This window comes from Dasypus novemcinctus, chromosome 14 (assembly GCF_030445035.2).
Source record: "Dasypus novemcinctus isolate mDasNov1 chromosome 14, mDasNov1.1.hap2, whole genome shotgun sequence".
NCBI classification, from domain to species: Eukaryota; Metazoa; Chordata; class Mammalia; order Cingulata; family Dasypodidae; genus Dasypus; species Dasypus novemcinctus.
Genome location: NC_080686.1, coordinates 64,569,121 through 64,581,542, shown reverse-complemented (window position 1 = coordinate 64,581,542; position 12,422 = coordinate 64,569,121). Strand labels below are relative to the sequence as shown.

At 40.2% G+C, this 12,422-nt stretch overlaps 1 protein-coding gene across 19 annotated transcripts in view; it reads left to right on the top strand.

Moving 5' to 3' along the window:
* NCALD (neurocalcin delta) overlaps positions 1-12,422 on the top strand; it is a 420,474-nt gene that overhangs the window by 388,140 nt on the left and 19,912 nt on the right. For all 19 annotated transcript variants that reach the window (XM_058275830.1, XM_058275832.1, XM_058275835.2 and 16 more), the window contains one exon: positions 3,585-3,981. In XM_058275830.1, the coding sequence (XP_058131813.1) occupies positions 3,604-3,981 (378 nt within the window). In that variant the 5' untranslated portion in view covers positions 3,585-3,603. The remainder of the gene's footprint in view (positions 1-3,584; positions 3,982-12,422) is intronic.

The window sequence follows — 12,422 nt, the reverse complement described above, 5'->3', positions numbered from 1 at the left end:
TCTTCCAAAAGAAAAAGATATTATCAAGCATTCCTCTATCTTTTTCCTTCCCAAGAAATGAAACTCTATCATATGTCCCCAGAGATTTTTGCCGTACTGTCTGACAAAGTCCAGATGGTTTTCTCAAGTTCAGTCATCATACTTAGTAAAAGTATTTGTATTTATCTACTGAAACAAATTCTGGACTAAATTACAAACTCCAGCTTCACAAATAACTTATTCAATGTTCTTCTGCCTTGTTTGTGTTATGGCCTTTCTGTGCTAATGAATTTGTAAATGTGGTTTAATTACTGTTTACTGAGAAGTAGCTGCACACAGTTTGGTCTCAGTGGGAGACTAAGCCAAAATGTTGAGGCAATTTGTTTCTAGTGCAGAAACAGCTAATAAGTGAGGAGCACTTTTTAAACATTGGGAAAGGAACTTAAGTTTGGTTCGAAGAAACAGTGCTTTATATTTCCGGGGAAATAAATTATTCTTTAAGGGAAAGATTTAAATATCAAAATGGCATTTTTTCCCAAGGCCAACCACACAGTGGTTTGCACTTAACCAAACTGTAATAACGATGATTTGATTGTACACCACACCAAAGAGCTATATTCTCAAGAAATCCCCAAAGGGAAAACTCAAAATTACTTTTAAATTCCATAAAATGTCTTAGAGCTCTGTAAACCCATGTATTATGTATTACCTCATGTTTCTGAATTCTGGCCTCAGGCAAATTGCCAACTTAGCAACTAAATGATAGTTTTAAGATTCTAATATAAACCAATCTTTCTAACTTTGCTTTTTTTTTCCCTCTAGAAAAAATAGATACAAGAGGGAAGTGAAAGTTACTCAAATGTTCACTTGATCAATTCTGTTTGTGCTCCATTTGGAGTTCTAGTTTAAATTTGCCCTTGCATAAAATGGTTTTCTTGATTCCTCATAAGAAAGGGCCTCTGAAAGTAAGTTTCTTCTGTCAGCTCTGGGTCACGCTAATCGGATGGGGGTTCGGTTCTCCCCCAGCTCCGCCAGGGGACACCTGCCTAAGACTGAAAGCAGAGCCTCCAATTGCTGACTCAGACAAGAAAACCAATCTACTTGTCAATTAGCAAGGATTGCTGGTTTTTTCCTAAACTGTGAATAATACAAAAGAAGTTTGAGCAGTATGAGAAGCAAACCCTGCCCTCTAGGAATTTATATTTAGTGGGGCCAACGGGATATACTGAATATTCAACGTAAGGGGTCCTGGGGCCAAGCCTTAACCACAAGAGCTTTAGAATGTTAGTGTTCTAAAAGCCAGGGACTCATCCTTCTAGCAAAACGTCTTTTTCCAAGAAGACTGTTTCATATTTCCATGTTGTAATCATTTATTTGGTATTCAATCATTCTTTCAGTCATTCCTTAATTCATCAAATGTTAGTTGTGCTGGGCCCTAGGAATACAGAGTGACTGGATAGAGACTCTGCCTCATGGGCCTGACTATAGTAGAGAAAGACTGGTATGTAAATAAATTAACAACATGTGTTAGTCAGCCAAAGGGGTACTGATGCCAAATACCAGAAATCTGTTGGCTTTTATAAAGGGTATTTATTTGGGGTAGAAGCTTACAGTTACCAGGCCATGACATGTAAGTTACTTCCCTCCCCAAAGTCTGTTGCCATGTGTTGGAGCAAGATGGCTGCCAATGTCTGCCAAGGGTTCAGGCTTCCTGGGTTCCTCTCTTCCTGGGGGTCCTTTCTTCTCAGACTCAGCTGCTCTGCTCTTTCCACAAGGCCAGGTGTAGACTATCAGGCAAACCACTCGTCTCTCTTCCCAGGGCCTCTGCCATGTCTAATGGAGACTTCTCTCCTTTCTCACATATCTGCTTCACTGTGTGCTTACTTCCCCGGCTCCAGGATCCAAATTCCAACCTCCCTTCTCTACGGTGTAGTTTCTCTGTGAGTCTCTGCCCAGTCCTATTGATGTGGCCCAATCAAAGCATTAATCATTATATAACCAAGAAGTGAAACCTCTGAATTAAATATAATCTAATATGTCCAGAGGAACAAACCAGTTTACAAACATAATCCGATATCTATTTTTGGAATTCATAAATAAGCCAAATTGCTACATACCATAAAGTGTAAAATTTCAAAGAAACTTGGAAATCATGATTAAAATAGGGATATGTTGTTTTTCATATATTCTGTCAATTTCCAAACCTTATCTTTGGGATTTTTTTTATTATAGGAAAAATGAAAAATATAAATGCAGAACCCCTTTATGAGAAGTTTATCCTGTCTACTCTTCATTTGTAAGGCTTTGGAAATGGGAACTAAGTTCAGATACCACCTCTTCCAAGAAGTCTTCCCTAATAGCACCCATGTTCCCATTTGACTTGGGAGCCTGTCCTCTGTGCTCTCACTGTATCATGTCCATTCCTCTGGTTCCATGTGTTGAATTTGTTTCATATTGTCCCCTCATCACCACCACCACCCCTGCACACACATAACGGACGCCGCTGAGGCAAAAGCCTCCTCTTTGTATCCAGATGCATGCCTGATGCATGATGCTCGATAAATATTGACTGGTTATATGAATAGGAACATGGCATATGGGTATATTTTTAGATTAGGTTTTAAAATTTAGATTAGATTTATGACCATCTAATAAAAGTTGCCTTTATTTCCCACTATATTGTATTTAAAAATAAGTAACAAAATGGTATGTATTCTTGTTTTTAAAAATGTAAACATATTAAAACATACATTAACAACATACAAATAAATATGCATACAAAAAAATCTGGAAGGACACACACCAAAATGTTAGAAGCAGTTATCTTCAAGTGTTAGGATTTGAGAAATGATGTTGACTTGTTTCTTTGTGTGTCACTATGTTCTGTTGCTATTTTACTATGAATGTATGCTTCTCTTATGTTAAGAAAAAAATTATTTGTATTTTTACAACCAAAGTTTGTCCTATTTCATAGGCCATTGGTATAAGATGTAAATGACTTTATGAAGCATCATCTTTACCCTCTAAACCCAATGCTGTTGGTGACTTGATTTTGAGGGTTCAAATAACTCAACTAGCTTGTTAACATTTAGTGGTATTAGATAGGTTTGTTTCTATTTTCCTTCCTCATGTCTGCATTTATAATATTTGGAGGTAACCAAGCATCATTTTACTTGGAAATAGTCTAGTAATAAGTGTTAAATTCTCTCTTTTGATCTTTCTTTCTCTTTCTCTTTAATTCTCACAGCTAGAACTTCGTTTTGCTGTTCAGACCCTTGTATTCTTAAATCCAGGCTCAAACTCTTGAAATTGATAAGCCACAACTAACACATATACACACTCCCTCTTTCTTCCTCAGTCTTTTACTTTCAGTGTGGCTCTGTATAAAAAGAAATTCCAGTTTTCTAGTTATGATACTTTTGTTCTGTATCTCCTGCTTTCCTGTTTTTATACAATTTTCTTTGGCTGACTGCTGCATTGTAAAACTTAGACAATCTTATTGGGCTACAGTTTGTTTCTTTTCCTTTACCCCAAAGGAACAATTATAAAATGTGACTCTGAAGAAGAACTCTAAAAATTACTTATATTTTCTTTTCTTTCTACAGCTGAATTCTTGCTGCCAGGATGGGGAAACAGAACAGCAAGCTGCGCCCGGAGGTCATGCAGGATTTGCTGGAAAGCACAGACTTTACAGAGCACGAGATCCAGGAATGGTATAAAGGCTTCTTGAGAGACTGCCCCAGTGGACATTTGTCAATGGAAGAGTTTAAGAAAATTTATGGGAACTTTTTTCCTTATGGGGATGCTTCCAAATTTGCAGAGCACGTCTTCCGCACTTTTGATGCCAACGGAGATGGGACAATAGACTTTAGAGAATTCATCATAGCCCTGAGTGTAACATCCAGAGGGAAACTGGAGCAGAAGCTGAAATGGGCCTTCAGCATGTATGACCTGGATGGAAATGGCTACATCAGCAAGGCAGAAATGCTAGAGATTGTCCAGGTACGTAGCACTAGCCCTTCACAAAGAGCATGCATCAAAAGTAAGAACTGGAAGGTTCACAGTATAACATAGTACAAAGGTTGCTAACTTGTGGCCCACCAAGGCATTTTATTTGGCCTACTTGCTGGTTTTTTGTTTGTTTGTTTTAATGTGAACCCACATTGCAAAGGAGGGACATTGCACATAAAATTCTAGATTTGTTGGCATCTCTTGAAAATTCAGCTCTGGCAACCCTGGCCTGCATTCTTGCCTGACGCCAGTTACTGGGTGCTTTATGGTGACCTCTACCCTACAGTTGGACAGTTTTCCATGGTCACTATGGCTACTCCATCCCCTCATTGCCATGATCTGCCTGGACCTGGAGCCATTGTGCTTATATCCCCAGAAGAGGTGTTTAGTGATCAGATAGTGATCAGGTTCCAACCTGTGTTCAAATCCTGTCTCTTTCTCTTATTACCTCTGTGACTTTGACCAACTTAGCTCACTAACATGCCTCAGTGTCCTCATCTGTAACATGGAACTCCCAGTGGGACCCACCCATATCCTGGTGTTATTTTTAGGTTAGGCATGACTCTCATGTTAAATCTTAGCATGGTGCCTGCCCTAGAGGAAAGGTTATCATCACATCATTAACTTAAACAGCCATATGAGACTCATGAATGAGAGCAGCAATCTTGACTCCAGATCCTGTCCCCTCAGAGATCCAAACACTGTAGAAGAGAGGCCTCCTCATTTTAATAAGAGCCACTCTATTTTATTTCCCCAAATTACCCACCAAAATAAATTCCCTGGACAGAACAGGAGAAGGGGTCCGGGTATTGGCCAAATTGTCCTAGTGGGACCCCAGCAAACCTGAGGAAGATGGGGGAGAGGAGTAAGGTCATGGCAAGGACAGTGGGTGGGACAATGAGACAACCCTAAAGGGGCTGGGACATGGCTACAGGAAGAGGCTCAGGAGAGTCCTGGCTACAGGCAGTAGAAAGCACTGTGTGGGCAGGCAGCACCGGGGACGACTGGCAGCAGCTCGCTGTCCTGGCAGGTAAACAGGTCATGTCCATGACAGGGAAGCATCTGGCAGCAGACAGCGGGTCTAAGACAGCAGGCCTTTGGCTTCTTGGAAAGCTGATCTCAGAGCCTGACACTCATCCCAGGACATCTGGGTTCAGAGGTGGTGCTGTAGCCCTTGGGAGAACAGGTGCGGGGCCGGGAGGATCAGGGAACAGAAGACACAAGGAGACAAAGACGCCAGTCCTGGTGGGAGGGATGAGGGTGTGGTGGCCCTTGCTTTCAAGGAATCCCAAGGAGCCTCGTTGCAGAAACTGGAGACAGAGCCAGAAAGGGAGCTGCAAGACTGACCTGTTGCCAAGCTGTGAGCTGAAGCCTGGGTCCTGGTCTCAGGCCTGTGCGACTGAACCCACATGGGCAGTCAGGGAGTGACCAGTGCAAAAGACAGAAGGCTACAGAAGCAGGGATCCAAAATCACCCCATTCCTCATCTGAAAACTCTCAAGTCCCTGGTGCCCAACCAGTCCTCTTTTCTGGTTGGGCACTAGGGGCTTTTTCTTCCCCCAGAGCAGTGACCATCTGAATAAACTGTGTTAAATTAATCCTTCAGCGATATGGTTCTTAAATAAAAATAAAAGGTCCTCCCCTCCCCTAAGCATAAAATATTAAAAATACAATATCTATTCTAATAATAGAGGAATACAGAAAAATCCTCCATAATCTCACTTTCCCCAAAAAAGAATCTCTGCCAATATTTTTTCTTTTTTTACTGAAATTTTTCAAAAATTAGAGCAGTTGTGCATTTGCAGAAAAATCATGCAGAAAGTAGAGAGTTCCTATATCCCCTCATACATACAATTTTCCCTATTACTGCTAATAATATTTTTTGCTAACAATTTTTAATATATCTTCCTGGTTCTATTAAAAGCACTTAAAAATATCTGTTATATATGATGTCTTGACATTTTCACATAATAGCACAAACATTTCTCATGCTACAAAAACTTTTAATAAAGATGTTTTAATGGCTGCTTAAGTGATACAATACATTATAATTTACTTAATTTTCCCCTATTTTTGCGTATTTAGGCTGTTTACAGTCTTTCATCATAATATATAATACCATGTTTAAAAATACAATAACAAATAAATAATTCTTACACTTAGAGCTTTTTCTGTATTTAGGATCCCTTCCTTAGAATGGATTCCCAGAAGTGCAATTAGTAGGCCAAAGGGTATGAGGATTTCTAAGGCTTTTGATACATTCTGCCAATTTGTTTTTCCAAATGTACCCTCAGAGGTATGAGGACTGCCCCCATATCACTGTACTTTTCTGATTTTTCTTGACCTTTGCTAATTAAGCAAAAAAATAAGATAAACTGAAAAAGAAAAAGAAAAAAAGTACTTCATGTTAATTGGCTTCCTCTGATCTCTCTCCTTTGGTGGGGAGTACATTGCTAAGCCCTTCTGCTCTACTTCACTTGCAGTGAAAGGGCCAGGTAGATTCTCCTTTTGGAGTAAAGAATTTCTGATTAATTGGGATCCAAGAAAAACAATCCCATTGCCACTGTGTTGCCTCCTGTTTGTTTTTGCACAATTCTCCTGGCTGTTCCTGGTCAATGATTTTGTGGCAAGTATTGATGAAGATGCAAACATCCAGGCAGAGAGGGATGTCCAGATCATGTGGTCTTATGAGAATGGAGAATCATTCATGCACTTATTTAGCTATTATCGTTAGGTACCTGCTAAGTACCTGGCACTGGAAAGAAATACTACGGAGAGGAAAATTGGACACTGTCCCTGTGCTTTGGAGTCCAGTTTACAAGAAAGAGTGGGAAATTTGCAGAGACTATGCAAAAGGTGTTAGTAAACATTTGCTGAGCTCTGCTGACTTAACTCCTGTTCGTTACAGAATATAAAAAGGAGGTCTTAAAATTCAGGTGCATTCAGTCCGGCAGAAGTATCCCTGTGAAGTACTTCAGTCCATTCACAGGCCCACAGGAAGTTTCAGGTCCTAATTGGTAAGGACATATACTTCTTAATAAATGTGGATCTACTCATAGTTTTCAAGAAGCCCTCAAAAGGACTCTAATTTCCTAAATTGTTTTCTACAACATCATACCCTGCTGATTGATATTCATAGCCATAGCCAAGGAAATATTGCAGTATCCTGGGGTGACTTCCAAAGTCATCAGAGATTAAATTAAATTTAGAACCATTTTCATATTAAGGACTGTGTTATTCTATTCTGATATTTTGCAAACTGACAATTCACATCTTCTGTCACATTCATATGGTAATCTCCCTGATTTTAATTATTCTGGATGAATCAGAATTTGTTGTAGGATACTGAGCTTCCCATTCTATTTTTTCCTCTCTTTTTTTTCCTCTTTGAAAACCTACAGTCTAGGCCATGCCACTGTCACAAGTAGCTTTGTGCCTTTGTGTGGATTCTCTTTTCTTGGTTCTAGTTGGTCTGCACTATTTTGAGATGCATTTGCAGTTGCTACATTAGCTTCAGAGGAGTCACTGGCTGTTAACTTTTTGCTTTGGTAAATAGCTATTAAAAAGTGATGAGTTGGGGGCAAGCTGTGGACCAGGAAAATCATGAACACATTAAAGTTTTCATTTGTTGATGTGAGTAAAACCTGCATCTCAATTACAAATGTCAATATGAAAATTCTCAGCTAAATCTATGTCCCTCCAAGGCTTTGGAATTCAAGCAATTACAATGAAAAATGCAAATTCATAGTTGTTCACCTACAAACCCTAATAGTCAGTATGAAGACTGGCACCCAAACAAGTTTATAATTAGGTTTGACAATGAATGGAGGTATAGCACTCCGTTTCGGAACTTTTCTAATTGTTTTTCCCTGATGTTACTTCCTGTGGTTTAGCTTTGGTATCTACAGAATATTTTTTATGGTGACAAGCTGGAATCCCTCTGTACTCCTAACATAGGTAGGAAGAACTCTAAAACTTATGGGACTATTATGGACTCCATGTAATACTGAAAATACACTTTATTAGTTTCCTATGGCTGCTTTAACAAAGGACCACAAATATAGTGGTTTAAAATAGCACATATCATATTACATTTCTGGAGGTCAGAAGTTTTAAATCAGTTTCACTGGATTAAAATCAAGGTATCAGCAGGAGTGCATTCCTTCTGGAGACTCTAGGGGAAAATCCGTTTCCTTGCTTTTTCCAGGTTCTTGAAGCTGCCTTAGTTTGGGGCCCCCTTCTCCATTTTCAAAGCCGGGCCTTATGGAGAGAGTCCTTTTCATGCTGTCATTCCCCTGGATTTCTCTCTCTGCTTCCCTCTTCCACTTAGAGGAACCCTTTTGATTATAGCAATAGTTCCACCTGAATAATCCAGGATACTCTTCTCATCTATCTCAAGGTGCTTAACTTAATCACAGCTGTGCAGTCCTTTTTGCCATAGAAAGTAATATATATTCCCAGGTTCCAGTGATTAGGACCTGGACATTTTGAGGGGACCATTTTTCAACCTTATCACATCCACCAAAAAGCAGTTGTTCCTTTTTAAAAATATATTTTTGTGCTATTTTAGCCTCTGGATGAACAAGCAAAACCATATGCAAATTTATTTTTAGAGCCTTAAATGAGCGTTTTCACATTCATGTGTTTGTTTTTTAAGTGACAAGTTTAGAAACATGATTTAGGCTTGATATTTCATTATTGCATCAAATACATCTCTCAGAAGGCTGAGACCAGATAACAACTCTGCCCTTTCCCCATATTACAGCAGATTCTCTCCCCCATGTGGGGGCCTAGGTCAGCCCACTGCTGCAAGAGGATGGGGAATCCTTCTGACCTACACAAGTTTCCTGCCCCTCAGCCCAGCTGGAGTCAGTGGCAACACCCATATGCATCACAGCACGGGCTGCGTGTCTGAGGGGGGCTGAGCTAGCAAGTGAGTGGTGATGCTGATTCCTCATTGTGGTAGTTTGAGTCTTTAAGAAAAGTATGTTCTTAAAGCTGTCGGTTCTTGTGAGTGTGAACCTATCATGAACCTTTGATTAGATTACACTTGGTTTAGGGCCGTTTGATTAGATTACTCCAGTTAGGCATAGGGTGGGTCTTAATCCTCTTACTGGAGTCTTTCATAAACGAAATAAATATGCAGGAAAAAAATTTGCAGATACAGAGAAAAAATCCCAGAAGTTCTCTTCCAGAGAAACCCAAAAGAGCAAGAAGCTGAAGTCAACAGAACCTAGGAGAGAGAAAGCCACAGAAGGAGCAGCCAGAAGCTGAAAGCAATGGAGCATGGAGAGAAGGCAGAGACTGGCAGACGGCACCATGTGCCTAATCACCTACAGCTGCAGCTCATGGAGAAACCATCTCCAGTTGATGCCTTGATTTGGACACTTTCACAGCCTCAGAACTAAGCTTATAAGTCAATAAATCCTCATTGTAAAAGTTACCCATTTTTGGTATATTGCCTTGGCATCTTCAGCAAACAAAACACTCATGAATGTTTGGATGCTTTCTGGGATCTTGGAGGTTGCAGCAAACACTGAATTTATGGATCTACAAATGGGACCACAGCACTCCCAGGGAGAGAATATAGGAAGAATACGGAGTCAAACTTGCTTACCTTCTGTTTTCAAACAGTAAATAACTAGGAACCTTTATTTTTTTGTTTTTTGTTTTGCTGGTTTTTAACTAGGAACCTTGAAAGATCAAGTTCTTAACTACAAGTCTGCCATGGGCTAGGTGTACATAGGCTGCACTGCATTACCTTTAGGATTGGATGAAAATGATAGGTTTAGACAAAAAGGTGATCATGTGTATCCAAAGTGAAGATGAAGAGGGAGGGGATCAATAGAAGAACTGGCATGTAGGTCAATACCACCTTTCTCCTTCGCTATCCCTTTTTCTTCTCTCCCATCTCCTTGTGTCACAATTTCCTATCCCTGAGTCCCCAAGCTGAGCTGCTCTTTACTACAGAGTCATCTTTGTGTTGTTGTTGAGAGTATAGACCCCAGTGCCAGGGTGCCATGATTCTACTTAGTAATTACGTGACCTTGGGCAAGCTACTTAACCTCTTTGTGTATCAGTTTTCTGATTTGTGAAGTGCAGCTAATAACACCCCTATCTTGTGAGTGATTGTAAGGGTTAAATCAGTGATTATGAGCAAAGCACTTAGAACAATGCCTGTCATGGGGTATCCTACAATCAGTGTTGCCCATTATTACTACCACAGTTTCCAGGGTGTTTCTGATGGAAAGGACAGAATAATGGATAGAATTTTCCATTAAGTTTTAAGTTAAATTTACCTAGTCGTGAAATGGATTTTCACAAAGAAAAGAGAGGCAACCCAACTAAATCTCCAATTGGTGGAATTCACAGAAGAGATATTCTTGAATTAATGACTTCAGGAGTTCCTGGCCTTCTTCAGCTGCTGTCTTTCCCACCAAAGACTAGTCCATTTGGGAATAGCCCGCATTTCTGGGCTGCTTGGATGCTCACAGGACTCAGGCAAAAGCAAGATCACCTCTGCGGGAGAGAATGTGATTGCACCAGGGAACCTCCCAAACCGGAACTATTGACTTGCGCCCACAAGCACATATCATGCATTGGGACTGTTGGGGAGACAGTGTGTCTGGATTTAATCTCAAGTCTGAATGAGAAACTTTTCCCAAAAGGAATACACAGGCTGTCATAACATTACCCTTAGCAGTGCTCAGAGAACTTGCTTTGATGACCAGGTTGGAATAACTGATAATTAGCATATTCATTACTTGGGTGTTAATGATGGTGTTAACTATTGTCTTCGAATCTGACTTCCCCTCCTAATTGTGATTCAGGGTTAATTGGCAGTTTTGATGACAGCAGTGCGAACTTTAGGATACCCTTAGTCAACATTTTCACACATATTTGGATTTAATGAAACCTGAAGGAAAGAGGTTGGAGCATACTGGCAGCCCTCACGAAAGATTTGTTATTTGTTTCTTTTAGCAGTGAGAAAAATTTTTTTTCTGATTCACCTCCATGATGAATATATATCTATACAATGATGTAGTGAGGAGAGGAAGGTGATGGCAGTGGCTCCGGAAAGGAGACTTGACTCTAGGGGCATCAAGCAGACTCACAAATTAGTCCCACCTGGTTGTAAGAGCACCAGAGTGTGACCAATTCAGACAACCATCTTGGGAGTATTCCTGCCACAGAGGATCAAAATAGGGAACAGAGAGACATCTTTGCATTTTTTTAGAACCACTTCCTGAGTGACATTTGCATTTTTTTCCCTAAAGAGTTTTCTAAATTAGTGTCATAGACACTATGTCACTTAATATGCTCCTTGGAGACCTGAAATGCCGTGCTCTTCTGATTCTGGGGGAAAAGGGGAAAAAATAAAAAATAAAGGAAAGGGCTTCCATTTCATCCTAATATGGCTCCTGGGAATTCAGCTCCAAATCCTTGCCCAATTCTCAATTATGAATGTGCACCACAGATGTTACTGGAATGCAGCTGAGATTTCATTCCTGGAGAAAACTCATTAAAGTAATTGCTGAGGCTAGTGTCTGTCTAAAACCTGACCTTAGCGCTTGCTTATCAGTTGTGTTTGACTTGCCCCTTTCTGATTAGGACATTAATATTATTATCGCAAGCCACACCACAGTGTAAGAGTTAAATTAACTCCAGCTCAAATACTACCATCTGGCAAACGTGAATGAGTCCCTACCACCAAAAGGCATCCTCTCTGCCTGCTGCCTCCCAGAATCCTTTGTGGACTCCTCTACCTGTTCCTGCTCCCAAAATAGGGATATTCCTTAGCAGAGTTACAGCCACAGCCCTCCTCTCCATTCTCCGGGAGCTTCATCTTTTCAGTGCTTGTTGTGTGTTAAGCATAGTCATAAAAGCTTTATGTGCATTATCTCATTTAATCCTCACAACAACCGTATTAGCTCCATTTTACTAATCAAGAAACAGATTACTTCCAGATCTCCCTCTACAACCCATAGCTCTCTCAAGCCTTAGGTCCAACTGTTAATGAACTTGGGTTCACTTGGATATTTGTACTGGTACCTCAAAGGCAACATTCCAAAACAAAAACTCATTACTGACCACTCCCCCCCAAAAAAAGAATTGTTGTTATAAATTGCTCTACCATCCAGCCTGTTAATCAAGGCCAAGACTTCTTTGGCAGCAATGCCCTCCCTGCCCCCTTCCATCTAGCCCCATATCCCGGCACTCACCAGACTTGCTACATCTGCTGCCTTAATATTTTTTAAATCTCTCATTCCTGTCCATTCCTTCTGCCACTGTCTTATTTCAAGTCGATAATGGTGATCCTCTTTCTGAGATGTGCACAATTAATATTTCTTCTATCTTATAATCTTTTTTAAAGTGCTATGCAAAGGCAGCTTCAAGTGGTCCCTTGCAGAGAGGCTCATAAAACCCTCCTAA